Genomic DNA, 17,657 nt, shown 5'->3' with positions numbered 1-17,657 from the left:
CTCCAACTGGATCATCAACACCTCTCAGCATTCACAACACTTACTTCCCTTCGAGAAATTAGAGTACAGCTTGATGGCAATTTTTGTGGCAAATTTAACAGAAGAGTATGAATGAGAATCACTCTTTAATTCCTAAAATCAAAAGGTCAGCGGTGCTAAAAGTCCTTATCGACTGAATGTCTGTGTCCCCTCAAAATTCCTATGCTGACATATAACCTCCAAAGGGATGGTTTTAGGGGGTGGGGCCTTTGGGAGGTGATTAGGTCATGAGGGTGGAGCCCTCATAAATGGGATTAGTGCCCTTATAAAAGAGACCCCCAAAGAGCTTCTGTGAGAACACAGTGGGAACACAGCTGTCTGTGAAGCAGGAGCAGGCCCTCACCATATACCTGATGTGCTACAGCCTTGATCTTGGACTTCCACCTTCCAGAACTGTGAGAATCAATATCTGGTGTTTATAAGCCATTCAGTCTGTGGTATTTTGTTATAGCATCCCGAACGGACGAAGACAAATACTTATTGCTATTCAGATTAACAACTCACACGTGGTATCCCTGGGTTGGCAGTTTATTTTAAAAAAACAACACCCCGGTTATCTTTTCTTCCTTGTCCATCAGTTTTCTTAACAGAACAAGTTACAAAAAATTGGGGAGGGGGGTATATTATCTTTGCAGACTGACATATTTGCAGAGGACTCATGAATAATAATGATGATTCAAAAGCTCCTAGGTTTACTCCTGAATCAAGCAAAGAGCAAAGGACAACATAAGAAGGAATTGTTTACAGCAATCTCATCGTACAACATGGATTATGACAGTGCAGTGGTTACAATTACGTTCATGATAGGATATTCCTTGCTCAAATACCAGACATGCTAAAATCACCAGGCTGCTTACAAACTGGAGGAATCAGTGCAAACAGTCATCTGAAGAGCAAAAACCAGAATCGGGAAGGCTTTTCTGGCAGTGAGATTCTGACACCAGCGGCTTCCTCGCATGGGCCACCCTCACTTTGAGTCTTGATCTTTCTTTTCATCTAAGAGGGCGGAGCGGATCCCCAGCTTTTTCAGTTCTTCCACCAGGTCCCCATTCTGGTGCATCTGCAGAAGAATGTCACAGCCCCCCACGAACTCGCCGTTGAGGTACACTTGCGGGATGGTGGGCCAGTTGGAATAGTCTTTAATGCCTACGGGGAAAGAACATTTAAGCGTCATTTCAGTGGTCAAATACTTGTACGGCAAAATACGTTTCCCTGCTCCTAGGGACACGCCGTATCCCCTCCTGGCTCCCCATCCCTGGGGGACCGTGTATTTGCTACAAAGAGCATAAGCTTTAGGGTTGAATGGACCGCTGACTCTTCCAATTATAAACAGTGAGGCCTCCATCCTGTTTCCGCCCTCATCTCACAAAGTTTTTATGAGAATCAGGTTAAGTAAGGCTCTCATAAACTACCTGACACACAATCGACCCCGGATTAATGGCAAAGAACTTGACTGGTTAATGCAAGTGACACAAGATACACAAGGCTATACTCCCCATGCTTCTGCGGGCCACGTTTTCAGCAAAACAGACAAACGAAAGAAATGCCACTCCATTCCCAAATGGACTGCTGAACGTGGACCCATGGACCCATCATGGTAACTCACTGGCACACTGGGCAGCTCACACCTAATGTTTTCCGTGCCTTCTCCGCTGGTGAAGTTACAGACACTGAGTCACTCACTGGCTTTGATCTTTTACCCAAAGAAAAATCCCTCTCCTGTGGCTAGACTGTGGCCCTCGTCCTATTCAGCCCCTCAGATGAGCTCTCCATGGCACAGCCGATCTGGCTCAGCACAGAACTCGCAGCGACTGAGTGAAATGAAGGAAGGGCCCAAAGCTCATGAAGGGCCACGTCCTGGGCCAGGCGCAGGGCCACGGGGTGAGACCCACTCCCTGCCCTAAGAGACAATGGCTTTGAGAACACACCGAGATGAAGTATGTTCAGGGACAGTGCAGCCATGGGATGATTCTGTTCAGTGCTGGGCCACGAGGATGATGGCTATGAAGGAAATGTGGTTTCAATCTTGAGGCAGAAAAGATCACTCTTTTCTAAATTCCTCCTTACCTTTTACTTCCTTTTCTACTCAGAGGTTGAGATGAAGTATACTTTTTTAAATGTACAAATAAATGAAACAGAAAAGTCAACAAATTCTTCAGGCAAAAGACAGTATGACACAAATTTTAGAAATCGGTCAAGTGGTGGTTTTTATGTAAACAAACTAAAAATACAAAACCTTTTTCTTGATGCCCTATCATTTATTATCAGATGAGTTTTACCAAATAAGATTACCAATATGAGTTACATTACAAATAACAGTCCCAAGATACCATGTGTTTTTCTCTTTTAAGTCACTGCTTTCTAAAAAACAGCGACTTCGCTGTAAACGACAGCACTAGAGGGCCCCCAGTAGAGAGCTTTATCTTTCTTCTGCAGGCAGACTTTATGGATAGAGAAATGGTTACAACGTTATAGGCCCTGAAAAGCTCACTTCTAAGCCACTCTGGGTTTCTGTTTAAAAAAAAATCAGCTAGAGGTTTGGAGGTTACCAATAAAGGGCAAATTCCATTAACCATCAGAATGTCTTTATACTTGAATACCCTGATGAATTCAAGTTTGTTTTTTTTTATTTTTTGAATTCAAGTTTTTCATCACTCTGATGTTTGGTGCTACATAAACAATTACTTAGCATGTAAGCTGTATGTTTTGGATTTTTTTTTAAACTCTATCCTCAAACACAAAGAGTCCATCAGAACTTAACTTTACATTTCCAATGACACATCTTTTTTTACTTTATGACGGGGGGAGATTAAGAAACGTTTAGAATAAATATGAACTTTTTACTTCTTCTAAACTTTCTTAAATATCTGTTACATTTATGTACATGAACCACTTATCTGCACAATATTATATCTGGGTTTTTTTTTTCCAATTAATAATACACTGCATTAAGCTTTCCATGGCAATGAATATCTACTGATTCTTTTGGTGAGTGCCTACAATTTTTGAAACACACCAAAGGTGAAAACAAATTTGCTATCTGAGGGCCACCCAAAACCACATGTTTAATCCTAAAAAGTACAATTTTTTAAAATAAAATCTTTGTTGAGTAAAAGAATGACTTGCTTTCATCAGTCGTTTTTATGGTACTACACTCAACCAAAGCATTAGGCTTGTCCTATTTTATGGTAGCACACTCAACCAAAGCATTAGGCAACAACTAAACATTACATTGTTGCAGACCATACGTCCCAACTACAAGGGAAGGAAGGAAATCCATCCTAACCACCAGAACTACCAAAATAAGTGGGCTTTCCATTATCCTGAACATCCAACATACAGTCACATGCAAGGGAGGCTAACTCCTTCCAAACCCCTTGGCCTGCGACTGTCCTAGTAACTTCAAGAACTCGGAAGAACCCACCTCAGAACACATGGCATTGTGACAGCATCCAAGGTGCCTACCAGCTGATAGTTTATCAAAATTAAACTTAACTACTTCTTTAATTTTTAGATTATCAAGTGTTACAGGCGGCTGTTGTCAAAGCAAAGTTCTGGCATCTCTCCTAAAAACGATGCCATTTTCCATGTTTAAAAAGTCTGATTACAAGTTTAAATATTTAAGGAAATACCCAATTGCTTCCTACAGAGTGAAGTGAGAAACTTCCAGTAAGACTACATTCATAAATTGAAAACTAAAACAAATTCTATCAATTCACAATTAATTGTGTAAACATGGCTAATTTTTCTCACCCTTTAAATTTTCAGTAACTGCAATATACAGTGATAATTCTTGTATAACAGGGAATAACTCAGAATCAGAGAGCAACTCTTGAAAATGAGAAAATCATACCCAAGAATGGATTTTAATGATAACTGTATTCTATAGATGACAAACTGCGATTCGGTTTGGGACAGAAAATGCTGACTGCCAAGTTATATAACAGGTAACACGAGGACAGGGACTTAGGAGGCTGTCTTACAAAATCAGTTCCACATACACCTACTGCCCCACCAAAACAATGTAATGTTCCAAAGTATCAAGCCAGAGGGGAGAAAATGTTCTGGAAAATTCCCTTCCAGAACTTTCAAAAGGTACTTTTCAAAATTCATGACATTTCAGAACATTGGACCTCGTTCCTGGTTTGGACAATCATCATAAGAGCACCATGATTATAGTTTTCTTTGTTCCTGGTAGATTTTCAGTACACAAGCTTCAGAGTCTGATGCAGGTTGATGCCAACTCTGCCACTTAACGAGGCTCTGTTCCTCGGGCAAGTCATGTCACCTCCTCCTGGAATCACATATTTCTCCATCTTCCTTAACTTAGAGAATGATGTTAGCACTGCTTGACAAAAAGTAAACCGTGGTGCCGAGAGGGACAAGGTGCTGGTTTAGGGGTCAGCAGACTGTGGCTTGTAAATACCGCCTCAGATAAATCTGCTCACCTCTCAACCTGTTTCCTTTTCTGTAAAATGGGAATAACTCTATGCCTCACATATTTGTTATGAAGATTAAGTAAGATATAATTGGTGAAATGAATTAAGCTCCCACAGTGCCAGGTGCACTGTGGCTATGCTCTCCACGTCAGTGTCCTCTACCCCACCCTCCCCAGGAATGCTTTCCTGACAATATATGCAACGGGGAAAACAGAGGGAAAGAATGCAGGAAAAATACCAGTGAAGTATGCCATGCAATAATAAAAATACCATTTACTGAGCTAAGGGTTCCTGAGTTTCATACTCTAAGTTTTTCACATATCTAATCTCATTTCATCTTTACAAAATTCCTACAAGGTATGTATAATTATCCCTATTTTACAGATGAAGAAATGAAGGCTCAGAGAGGTTAAATAACTTAACCAACGTCACAGTGCTGGCATACGGTGGAGACAGGATTTGAGTCCAGGTGTCTAGGAGTCCAAAGGCCAGGTTCTCGACCACCAGAGTTGGTCTCTGGCCAGGGGCTGGCATCTGTCAGCTGGCATCTGCCCCCCCGTGAGCCCCACCTGCACGACACATGGATCTGCAATCCATGGGACTGTTCCACATCTTTTAACATTTATAGACACAAACGGCGTTAAGCCACAATTACCCTTTTGCAACTTGCTTTTTGACTAAGCATCGCCTTTTTTGAGATTCAGTCACATTAACTACATCTAGATCTAATTCTTTTTTCTTTTTAATTTTTAAAATTTTTGGCTGCGTTGGGTCTTTGTTGCTGTGTGGCTTTCTCTAGTTGTGGAGAGCGGGGGCTACTCTTCGTTGCACTGCGCGGGCTTCTCATTGCGGTGGCTTCTCTTGTTGCCAAGCATGGACTCTAGGCGTGCGGGCTTCAGCAGTTGCAGCGCACGGGCTCAGCAGTTGTGGCGTGTGGGCTTCAGTAGTTGTGACTCGCGGGATCTAGAGCACAGGCTCAGCAGTTGTGGTGCACGGGCCTAGTTGCTCTGCAGCATGTGGAATCTTCCCAGACCAGGGATTGAACCTGTGTCCCCTGCATTGGTAGGTGGATTCTTAACCACTGCGCCACCAGAGAAGTCCCTAGATCTAATTCATTTTAACCACAATTTAGTTTTCCATCATATGACTAAGCTACAGTTGCTTTCTTCGGTCTGCTGCTAACAGACCAAGATCTGTTGTTGCCCACTTTTCATTATTACAAGGAACACCGCAGTGCTCCCCCTTACGTGCATCTCCCAGCTCACATGCAGGGGACGGTCTCTCTAGACAAAGGGGTGGCAAACTACAGCGTTCGGGCTGAAGCCGGTCCACATCCTTGTTTCTGTAAATAAAGTGTTACTGGAACTTCGCCCCGCTCATTTGTCTCTGTGTTCTCCCCGCCTGCTGTACACTGTAGCAGCAGAGCTGAAGAGGTGTAGCAGAGACCACCAGGCCCCCAAAGCCTAAACTTTTACTCTCTGGCCCTTTACAAGCTTGTCGATCCCTGATGTAGCCTAAATACCCGCGACTGAAACAGCTGGGTGTTCAGCTCTGTTCACCTTCAACTTGACTGGGTACTGATAGTCACTCCTTCCAAGTGTGGGCACCACTTTATACCCCCATGTGCAGCATACAACCCGCCCACCAGACACCTACGCACACTTGTTACCTCATTTTTAATGCTTACCAACATCATAGTTCTATTATTGCCTTAAATTCCTTGATACTGGAAAGGCTGGGCATACTTTCAAATGCTTAATAACCATTCAACAATAGGATGATGGGTATTCATTCAACAGACGCTGTTCCCGATTCGAGGAATACAGTGGTGATCTGAGTAGGCAGAAATTCCAGAGTGTCTATAATGTTTTTAAGAGCAGGGAAGAGAGTTTATGATAAAATGATAAATAAAAGAAGCATTTATTCATTCACTAAAACATGCATTGAAAGCTCGCTTTGCATAAGCATCACACACAGTGCTCAGGGAGTCGCAGAAGACATGTTCCCTGCTCTCAGGAGGGCAAAATGCTATATATAGACATGCATGATCTCAACTCTGTTAAAAAAAAAAAAAAACAAACTGTTAGAAACTAGATCCAAATGTTAATAATAATGGTTTATGGTTTATACGGAATTACAGGGGATTTTCATTTTCTTTAGATTTTCAGTGTTTTCCAAATTTCTCCCATGAGCACATGTTACTTTCGCAACTGAAAGTAAAGATTAGTCTTTGTTAAGACCAAGAGCAGGATATGGTGACATCCATCCACCGTGACCCTATCCCTTTGTGGCCGTCTTGTGTGTGCTCCAGATTTTTAAAAAGGAACAAACCTTGAGGAAAGGCCAAAACGCAAAGCTGCCTCAGTCAGCTTGGTTCTTTGGGTCTCAGGTCTCAGGCTGACACCTCTGTGCATCATAATCCCTGGACCCAGTGCCCAGAACTAGGAGACAGTGTCTGAGGGTCTTCTTCCGACTTGGGTCCTTTCTAAGACTCAGCCTGCTCTGGCACAAGAAAACAGGAAAGGCCAATTTTGCAGAAGCCCCTATCCTGTTACTAGAAGTGACCTTGGGTCTGGGAAAAGTTCACAGACGTATCTTTAGTTGGCAAAAGCAAGCATCAGACAGCCTGTCAGTCTCTCTTGGCAAACCTGAAGGTGTGGAGAGCAAAAAGATGAAGAATCTTCATGTTTTACAGCCTCACCCTGGCTAAACTAATCCCCACTCTAATAACCTGCTTACACCACCCTGTCCTAGTCTAGAGGTTAATACTTACCCTAATGTTTACTTTTCTAGGCAACGAAAGACGTGTTATGCTCAATATATATGCAACACATTCACTTACTAAAAGTAATGGTCTGATGAAGCTCAATGGTTAAGAAATTTAAGGGTTAAGTTCCTGTTGCTATTGTTTGAACACTTAAGAACAGAAGACTGGAAGTCAGATACATAAGTGCTCTCGGCAAACATTCTTATTCCTGCTGTTACTTTCAGATTACTGGCCATCTTCCAGTATAGCCCATCTCTGGTTATATTTCAAAAAAATGTTTTAATTCAAGTATAGTTGATGTATAATGTTTCAGGTGTACAGCAAAGTGATTCAGTTATACCATCTCTGCTTGTATTAAACAGGAGAACAGAAATTCATAAACCAAAGACTCTCAAAACTTTAAGCTAAGCAAGGTATCAACAACACAACGTTTTACTAAGGACCACAGTGGCAATTTGCAAGCGGCCTGAGGCAAGGTCCCAGCAGAAAGATTACAGAGTAGTTTCTCCTATCTTATCTTTTAGGCAGAGACGCCACTGCTGCTGCATGAAGACGGCAGATCACCCTGTATGTGAAAAAAGCCAGCAATTGGAAGCATTCCAGTAGTCCAGGAAGGGAGAAGGATCATGGGGGCATAGCACATGGTAATACTACATATGCCTCCTGGTAACTCTAAGCTGCCTTCACTCCTTGTTTCCATCCACCAAAACCGAGAGTTCTATAAGGATTAGATTCCATGGAAAAAAATACTTTTAAAACCATAAAGTGCTAATAATAAAATAGCTACCATTTAATGGATGCCTTCTGAGTGCGAGATAAGAGGACAGGCACTTTCTAAAAGTTTTATTTTCCCTTTTTTCCTCACAAAACCTTTGCCAAGTGTGGTTTCATTATCCTCATATTATCAAAAAGGAAAATGCAGTCACGTGACTTGCTTCGGGTTGCACAGCTGATTGGCCAAAGGAGTCTAATCCAAAGCCCTTCCCTGACGCCAGCCTGTCGCATCTCTGTTGGAATGACTATGATTGACAACTTCAAATGCAGAAGAGCAAAATACAGAATTCTGAATGCAGACTACCATAGCACTTGATGCCCTAAAACACTTTTTAGAACACTGTCGCTAAACAGCAGCAGGAAACTCAGGGAGAACTCAGTCACTGAAAGTCTGGAATGCCACCCTTCAGGGGGTACAGGCACGGTCCCCCCATGCCTCCGCCAACCCCACCCACCCCAGCCAAGGAGCAGACCCGGGTGTTCTGGCCTCTCTCTCCTCCCCCACTAAGATGAAATAGAAGAATGCAGGTAAGGTTCTCAGCAAGGCGCTCATCAGAAAATATGCTGGTTAACTGTCAGGGCCCTCCACCCTCCCCTGTGGGCCGCTGAAAAGTCACAGACACTACTGTGTCTGCCCCAGACCCTGACTGGCTCCTGGAGCTCCAAGCTTGAGTGAGCTAGGGCCCAGGAATCATTCCTCGTCCCTCTCCCCACAAGCCTCTCCAATCCCTAGTCCTCACAAATCTCCCCCATCCTTGAGTATCTAAAAATAAATTTAATGTCTTTTTCTTCCACACCAGATCCCAACTAAGACCTGACCAAAAGCTGTGTCAACCGCTCCTGTAGCAGCAACAGAGAACGGTCCCTGACACCCCGAGCCTTGAGGCACGACAGGCCAGCCTCTGACCCCCTAGCCTCAGACAAGGGCAACCTCGACCCTCCCCCCCGCCATCGACAGCACCTGCTCCTTACCCACGAGACAGGGCGGCCTCTCAAAGTGTCCCCAAAGTGCCTACCTCTTAACGGCTCTTCCTGTATCCCTCTCTGCCCACTTCCCCAGCCCTGCAGAACAGGGAGTCACGCTGCTGACCACGCTCCTTGGATTCAGCCGAAGGGCACTGGCCCCGAAATGCCTTTTTCAGCTCCGAGTGAGGACCGGGGAACCGTTAGGACTTACTCCATTGCCCAAGTTGGCCCAGAGGCCCAGATCCTCGAGACCCAGTTCAAGTCGATCGTGCCCCCACCCCAGACCCGTGTGGAAGCTCGTGTCTGAACTCCCCTCGAGCCCCCAGACGGGCCTTGCCCGACAGACCCTCGGCCCCGCAGAGTGGCCTCGGCCGGTCGCCCCCCGGCCCCGCCCCCGCCCCCAGCCGGCTCTGACCTTGCCGGAGCTGGGGGTCGTCCAGCACGTTGTACGCCGCGTAGTCGCGGACGCCGTGCAGCCGCAGGATCTGCACCACGGCGTTGCTGAAGCCGCACTGGGGCTGCTCCGGCGTCCCCTTTAGGAAGACCACCACCCTGTCCTTCTTCACCAACGCGTCCAGGTGCTCCGACGAGCCGCTGCCGCCCGAGCTCGCCGCCCGCACGCCCGGGCCCCGCAGGCCGCCGCCCGCGCCGCGCCCCCAGCGGAGCAGAGTCGCCGCCGCCCGGCCCAGGGACCCGTTCATCCCCGCACGCTGGCCGGAGCTCTCGACGGCCAGGGACCTGGGCTAGCCAGCCGAAGCCTTCCCGGGGCCCGGCCCGCCCCCCGGAGGCCCTCATTGGACCGGCTCCGAACAGCTCTCCGTGATTGGAGAAACTTGGTCCTCAATTGCTGGATTCCACCAATCATGTTACTCGTCCCGCCCCGACAGGTTGGAGGCGGTCCTTACGCCTGAGCCGCATTTCATCGCCTTACCATTGGCCGCCGGCAACCGTTTTGTCAGTTGATTGGAGAGAGTGGATGTCCATCAGGGTCACGCTCCGAGGCAAGGGGAGGCGAAACGAGCGGGAAGACGGCTTCTCTCCGAAAGGTAGACGGGCCTGCTACGATGCTCCGGGAGGACTTGGAACAGGCGCTGGGCGGGGTTTCGCCGTTCCGCGGAACGCCGGGAAGGGGTCACTTTCAGATGAAGGTTCCGGTTCCGGTGCGGGCAGAGGTTGCGTTGCCACGGCAGCGCGGTTGGCTGGCCGCTGGTTCTTGCTTTCCGGGTGGTGGCTGGGCTGGAGCAGGCTTGGATCCGCCGTTCCTGGCTTAGGCGAGCTTCCCGGAGCTTCAGTAAGGCCGCGGCTGTTCGCGGCGGAAGCAGGGACTGCGCCGGCCTCTGGCGGCCAGGCCTGCCCGGGGCTACGGCGTCGGGGCCCGGGCCGTGTGTCGCAGCCCTCCTGTGGTCCCGCTGCCCCCGTGGGAGCAGAGGCCCAGACCCCTTCCCGTGGTTCCCGCCTCTGCAGCGCGATTATTCCACTAAAACAACTTTGATTTTTAAAGTTTGTAAAGAGCTCTCGTCTGTGTGATCGGGGCTTCGCTGACTTTCCAGCCGACCTAAGCCCCTGGGCCTGGGCCCAGGAAAGGTTTGTTGAATGGGGAACTAAGAAAGGAATTGGTTCGTTCGACAGACGTTTCCTGAGCAGCTGCTGCGTGCAGGGCACGGTGCCGGCGCGGGACCTGTGCCCAGAGCTTGAGAACTGAGAAGCAGGTACAAAGCAATGTGAGGGTAGAGAGGAGGGAAGGGAAGCCTCCCTAGGCCCACTGCTTCCTCTGTTCTCCATTGTGCTTAGTACATCTTGACATATATTTATTAGCTTGTTTATTGACTTCCAGACTGTCAACTTCATTAACTGCTGTATCCTCAGTACGTAGAACAGTGCTTGGAACCTAGCAGGTGCTCACATTGGTGGAAAGAATGATCCCAGAAGAGCGGGGCTCAGTGAAATCGCCACGTGGTCTGTAGTCTTGGAGCGGTGCTGGGTTGGTGGTACCCTAGAGCACACCAGACTTGCAGAGAAAGCATTCTCCAGAGGAAGCTGAGGCATGGCTGCTCAAGGGACAGCAGTACCATGTGCAATTTTCCTCTGATAGTTTCCAAGTACTGTTGCCACGGTGATAATGGCTGTGCCATGTCATTATCTATCAACCGACAGTAAAAGAAGGTTTTGCAGTCAGATGTTGTTTAACAGATGGAGTGGTTTCTGTTGGACACTAAGTACTGCTACAAATTACTTTCTTTTTAAACCCTAAGTATTTTAAAAGTTGTGGCTGGAGGTGATCTGGTTTTGCATTGGAGGCGCTCAAGTTTAAAAATCAGAAAATTAGTACATGTGCTGACAGCAAGTGAATCTTCCAAATAATCATTCACCACGAGACTTGAGGCCAGTAAGCTGAAAATAAACTCAAGATGTTACTCAGAAATGCTCCCCAGTGATGTATTTGTTTTATCCCCGTGGTTGTTATTGATGTTTGGTAGTTTGCTAATGTGGGACCCAAAATTGATCAGCTTCTTAAAGAGTCCTTTTTTTCCCCCCTCCAGAGTCATTGATTCCAGGTAAATCAGAGGAACAAACATCATACAGAAATATACAGGACAGTAATATACAGGAAGCGACGTGATGTCGAAGCTTAACTGTTGTTTCAAAAGTCCAGCATCTGGTGTACCTAACAGTAGGGGCTATATTGTTTGCAAAGTTACCTAACTTTTACTCATACTTATGTTCTGGTAAGTTTGTTTCAGTTTTTTTTTTTAAATAAATATTGGCAGTTCGTTCCAGAAAACCTGAATTGTTTATTGCCTACTCTGAGCTGTCTCATTCTGCTCTTGTGTTGACTGGAATAGGAAGAAAAATTTGCAAACTTATGATGTGAGGATCCGGAGACATAGTGCTAGTCATGGGGAGTATCATGTCGCTTATCTAGTGGGTGATACTGGCTTTGCCAGTACAGTTGGCAGACATTTTATTAAATTGAGAATACAGCTGTCATTAAAGGTTAAGAGTAATCCTTGAGCAGGAAGAATACAAAGCCTATGTTTTCCAAATTTATAATAGAGTTGCTGTGTACAGTCGTGTATTATAAGGACGTCCATGAAATGCAAGGAAAGCAAGTCGGGGCTCTTTCAGGGAGCTAAGTGGGATGGCTTTGATAGTATTGATCAAGGCCAGGAAAACAGATCATGTATCTAGACCAAAGAAATTGAAACAATGCACCTAAATTTAAGTTTTTGATAGAGCAACCTAAAATGCAAAATGTTGAATGTGTTGAACATACTGCTTTCTGTCTTTGACTTAAAACCACTCATCAAGTATTGGCACCAAACATCAGTGACTTAAAGAATCAAAGAAAATAGTGTTCAAAATATTTCTTCCAAAGCACCAGCTTCTTATATATGATGTGGCATTTGAGTTACGAGCTTTCTCATTAGAAGTTCTGTAGTGAGAAAGTATGATAAAAAATACACTTCTTAAACAGTTGTAAGAAATCTGCATTTATGCTCAAATGCATTTGGGTGTTTTGAACATGGAAGTCACCATCTTTATCAGTTTGTGATCTCCCATGTGGACATTAATGGGGAGGTAGGGGTGGGAAGTACAGGAAACTTAGGAGAATCCTGGGATTTGGGGTCACAAAGTGTAATTAGACCCCAAACTAAATAATCATACCATGTAAACATGCTGACTCAGGCATCCTAAAAATGTTTTTCTTCCCTGTGCTTATTTATAGATAAGGCTTTACTATATTTAGTAAAATTTCTCCTTTCTCCGCACTCCACCAAAAGCAAATTCACTGTTGAACCCATAATTAAAACCTTACAAATTTGAGATCATTTCTTCCTATATATCAGCTCTAAATGAAGAGTCAGGATTATTGAGCCTAAGATGAAATTTTATTTGAACACTTAGCATGTCAGTGTTTTTGTACCCTAACTTCAGTCCTAAAGGTCACGCTGCATTCTGACAGGGTGCGGTGATTGTGCATAGGACACATGACCCAGAAATGTCTCGGTCTCAGCTGGCCAGAGCATTCTGTGAGTGTAATTTTAAGGGAAAAGTGGCTGCAGGTGTTGCACAACGGGTTGAGCCACCAAACATTCCTGAGCTAAAGTAGCATTTGAGACCCAGATTACCATAGACCCAAGCTGAAACTTGAGACCTTTCTCCGTGGTGCCCCTTAGCTATTCAGTAATTCTAGAGCACCACTGCAACCCTGGAATTAACTTGATTCCCTAAAAAATAATTGTAATGTGTGAGAAACTGAGGCAGTGCCCAGCCCCCTGAGAAAATATTTGCTAACCCGTAATGAAAAGATAGAAATGCCTTTGCAGGGACTTCCCCCGGGGCGCAGTGGTTAAGACTCCGCGCTCCCAATGCTGGGGACCCAGGTTCCATCCCTGGCCAGGGAAATAGATCCCATGTGCATGCCGCAACTAGGAGTTCGCATGCCACAACTGAGGAGCCCACCTGCCACAACGAAGACCCAGAGTAACCAAATAAATAAATATTAAAAAGAAAAGAAAAGAAAAGAAAAGAAATGCCTTTGGGATCTTCACTACCTCTATCTGACAAGACAGCTGGGTTTATAAATACTTCTCTGGCCATGGGAGTGGCCTCAGTTTTGCTAATCGCAGGTTCTCACATCATGTGGGCTCTGCCTAGAGGCAGGAAGGGGGACCTTATTCGGGCCCCCTTCCACTCTATCACAAAGGTCCTGCTCTCCTCCTCTGGGTAAAATGAAGAGAAATGACGTCCTGTAAATTTAGTTCAGTCTAGAACACACTGTGGGAGATACAGGTGAAAATGAATTCCTGAAGAAGCACTTATGAAAAGCCTGGATGTCACAGCAGAGCCTGATTCTGTTCTGGGATTTGGACTGTAGAGGTGTGAGGCCTGGCTTCAGTCCTAAGCATCACTTACAAGCTCTTTTGGATTTTCCTTGGAATTTTCTGCCCCTTACATCTTCCCCTTCCTGGATTTGTGAAAAATGTATTTGTGACATCTGCAAAAGGTAATACCTATTTCAAGATGTCTTTATCTAAGGATTGCAGAGTTTTAATGAATCACTTTGTACTCTATTCCTCTGCTCCTAGACATTTACCCCCAAAATATTGGCATGCATGTGTAGTACAGCAAACTGGTTTTGTGTACGTGAATTCATTTGAAACTTTCATTAGCCCTAGGATAATAGTTCTCTGGCATTTTGGTCCCTAAATTAAGTTCTCTTTTCACTATAAGATCCCACATGCTGCAGAGCAACTAAGCCCATGCACCACAACTACTGAGTCTGCGCCCTAGAGCCTGCGAGCCACAACTACTGGAGCCCGTGAGCCACAACTACTGAAGCCCGAACGCCTAGAGCCCGTGCTCCGCAACAAGAGAAGCCACCGCGATGAGGAGCCCATGCACAGCAACAAAGACCCAACTCAGACAAAAATAAAAATAAATAAATAAATTTATATATTAGAAAAAAGAATGAACCAGAAGTAAAAAAAAAAAAAAGATTGTTAATAACATCTTTTTGAGAGACTTGAGCACTTTGGGTTCCTCTTTTTACCTTCACAAGCACTTCTTAAATCTTACTGCAGAATCATAGCAAAGCCAGCAAGTCCCACAGAAAATTAAATATTCCTGAATTATCTCCAGGGTAGGTATGTATTGGATACAGATGTGATTTTTATGCTTTGTGAAACTAAACTGACAACAATTTCAATGCAAAACTCCAGTGAAACAAATAACCCGTAGCTTTTCACTTCTGAAAGTTTCATTCTCTTTTGTCCCCATGCTGCTTTTTCTCAGTGAGGCCTGAAGTCCCTGGCTATATATAGGCTTTTAAAATCAGACACCTGCTGGACTTTGTTCTATTGAGAACTTTATTTTGAGGGAAAGAGCCCAAATCATATCTCCTGTCAGGTAATATTAAGAATTAAGTGGTAATCATAAAACATGTTAAGACTTAAGTAAAGTTGATAAAAGAATTGTTGACTTTTCCTCAACTGTCTGTTTAGTGAAAAATTTTAATGTTTTGTGTTATGTTTCTTTTTTTTTTGCAAGCAGATAGAGTCCATAATTCAAACTGTCATTACATTTCCAGCGACTTCTGAGAAGGTGCCTAGACCACAGAATTTAGAAAGCAAGGAGCCAGTACTGTTGTGTGTCACACTTGTTAGGAAGATTTATCTGTTGGCAGGAGTCTTGTGTCCCCCTCTGATAATCACTGAGCTTGCAGCCAGACGAACACTGAGAAAATTTTATTGTTTTCCTTTGAATGATGGCTAAGATGTATTGCCAAGGCCATAAATATTCTTTATGTTGAGTCAGAATTTCATTTCGTACTTCAGCCTTTGAGCCTTAATAATTTCATGCTTCAAAATTAAATCTTGCTTTCATGGGAATCCACTGCTCTAGCCTACTTCAACAAAGTAGCTAGCGAAGGACCCCAGTATCACGGATTGGGGGAGTGGGTTGGAAATTGGCTGACATTAACTGTTCATTTTCCTTTGCAGGAAAAAAACTGGTGGATTTTAAAAAATATTTTTTCCTGCTCTTATGGCCAGAAAAATCTCACTTGCTAATTCTAAACTTTACACTTTTTGCAAGTGTACTCTACTGAGATAGAATTAATTGATACCAAATTTCTGTGAGCCAGAGTTTTGAAGTTTTAATAAAAGACTATATTATAAACTAGTTACACTGTAAAACAAATAATAAATAAATAATAAAAGAAGGGAGGAGCATTTTGCATAGGCTGCACTTGCAAAATTGAGTCACCAAGAGAATTTTGTATCAAAAGCCTTGAGAAGGTGACATATTTGCTGGCTTTCTCCCCTCTCCAGACATCCAGTGATGTGCACTTAGTGTAACTCTAAGCACATATGTCAGTCCACTTGGTGAGCTATTCCCATTGGTTCATCTCTTCATACGGCTCAGCTGCAGCTCTGTGGTGGTTCATGCATACTGCCGGCTGGTGGGGAACAGGGCCAATAATACCCTCCTACTTGAAGGGATTTTTGAATCCCTTCTTGAAAATAACCCATCATCTTTCAAAATCATTCTATCTTTTGAGAAACTTGGAGCATTTCATAATGAGTCTCTGCCTTACCCCACAAGACAGGTAGGGGGCGCTAGTCTATCTTACTTAGGAAGCAGGGGCAGCAGGAGCCAATAAGTGCTGTCGCTGTCAGCGCACACAGTGTCTGGGAATTAATCAGCCAGCCGGTTTCTAGGAAGAGGCTCTCAGTTCCCATCCAAGTCCTGTTCTTATTTTAGGGAATGGTTTACTCTCTCAGTTTTCTAATATTACAGCCACAACAGATTAGAAGCAGTAAATTTAAAAGGCTAACACTAAAACCAGGAAGAAGCAATGACTAACAGGTTAACAGGAGATTTTTTAAATTGAGAAGCAGATATTTGGGGATTTTCCTCTTTTTCTTTTTTTTTTTTGAAAAGTCACATTCTGGAAGCGTTTGGTGTAAGCAGGGGCAAACATCCCTCACATGTCACAGTTCCTTGAGCATTAGAGCCCTGTGTAGTAATTCTAAATCATCCAGAAAAGGAAATGGTATTTCACGTGCTTTGGTTAAGAAGTCAAGGAAGCGTAGTATATATTAGATTGCCAACAAAAATTATACAGACTCATGGCCTAAGGGGGTTGTGTTAAATAAATTTCAGAGGAATACTTTCTTCCCTCATTATGCCAGATAAACAGAGTTTTATTCTACTTTTTCTTTTTTAATATTTTTATTTCTTTATTTATTTGGCCGTGCCGGGTCTCAGTTGCGGCACTCAGGATCTTCGCTGAGGCACGCAGGATCTTTCGTTGCGGCGCGTGGGATCTAGTTCCCTGACCAGGGATCGAACCCAGGCCCCCTGCATTGGGCGTGCGGAGTCTTAGCCACTGGACCACCAGGGAAGTCCCTATTCTACTTCTGTTACGTGTCTCATATTAGTCCGTGATGAGCACTTAGAAATACTTAATACATTTAATTAGGTGGTGAGGTATTGAATAATATTGGCATAAAGCTGGGTTTTTCCAAACTGTATGAGTCAGTTTGGGCTTGAGAGCTCAGCTAACATCAGGCCTGGAGACAGCTGCCCACAAAGCAGTTCTGCAAACCCTGGGTACACAGTCATCAAAGCATATAACCACTGTGTGTCCTACCACTCAGCCGCGTTTTACTGCTTTTGGGGACCAGGGTCCTTCAGGGGTTTGTATGTATCACAGTTTAACTTTATGCCCCGCTGCCCACTAGACCATCAGCTTCTAGTGCGACAGAACTCATTTCTTCACCCCGGGTCCTTAGCGCTACGCCTGGCCCTTAGTATGTGCTCAATGCATAACTCCTGCATGGAGAACACGTGACATGGTAAGCGATCCAGGACAGTATCTCAGAAACCCCAAACTGCATGAAACTCACAACACTGACCGCAGATGCCACAGAAGGGAGAGAAACATTTGGCCGTAGAGCTTGTGCTAAGCAGGACCTGGAGTGGAGTAAGACACTCCCACTCCCTGGGACCTCACCATCTTATGATGAGGACAGACGCGAGAATGTCACTAAGTACTGGAGAGGGCTGAGGTTGTGAGCCCCAACACAGCGAGTCAGGGCTTCAGGGATCAGAGACAGTCGGTAGAGGGGCTGGTGTTTGAATTGAGTGTTGATGAAGAGGTAAAG

The 17,657-nt window shown here is 44.7% G+C and overlaps 1 protein-coding gene, 1 long non-coding RNA gene and 1 other non-coding gene across 3 annotated transcripts; 2 read left to right on the top strand and 1 right to left on the bottom strand.

The window, feature by feature from the left end:
* Positions 1-551: 551 nt before the first annotated feature.
* GLRX5 (glutaredoxin 5) lies at positions 552-9,729 on the bottom strand. Its single transcript, XM_059915844.1, has 2 exons — positions 9,401-9,729; positions 552-1,185 (listed from the first exon to the last, which is right to left on the bottom strand). The coding sequence occupies exons 1-2, from the start codon at positions 9,684-9,686 to the stop codon at positions 1,007-1,009; spliced, it is 465 nt and encodes a 154-aa protein (XP_059771827.1). The 5' UTR covers positions 9,687-9,729; the 3' UTR covers positions 552-1,006.
* Positions 9,730-10,042: 313 nt separating this feature from the next.
* LOC132359968 (uncharacterized) lies at positions 10,043-16,793 on the top strand. The gene is made up of 3 exons (XR_009500993.1): positions 10,043-10,694; positions 11,526-11,711; positions 14,221-16,793. It is a non-coding gene; the product is annotated as an uncharacterized LOC132359968 (long non-coding RNA).
* LOC132361442 (small Cajal body-specific RNA 13) lies at positions 10,941-11,215 on the top strand. Its single transcript, XR_009501730.1, has one exon. It is a non-coding gene; the product is annotated as a small Cajal body-specific RNA 13 (non-coding RNA).
* Positions 16,794-17,657: the final 864 nt, after the last annotated feature.

Source organism: Balaenoptera ricei, chromosome 2 (assembly GCF_028023285.1).
Source record: "Balaenoptera ricei isolate mBalRic1 chromosome 2, mBalRic1.hap2, whole genome shotgun sequence".
Classification (NCBI taxonomy): domain Eukaryota; kingdom Metazoa; phylum Chordata; class Mammalia; order Artiodactyla; family Balaenopteridae; genus Balaenoptera; species Balaenoptera ricei.
Note: the sequence above shows the minus strand (reverse complement) of the source record. Positions and strands in the feature narration are given on the sequence as shown.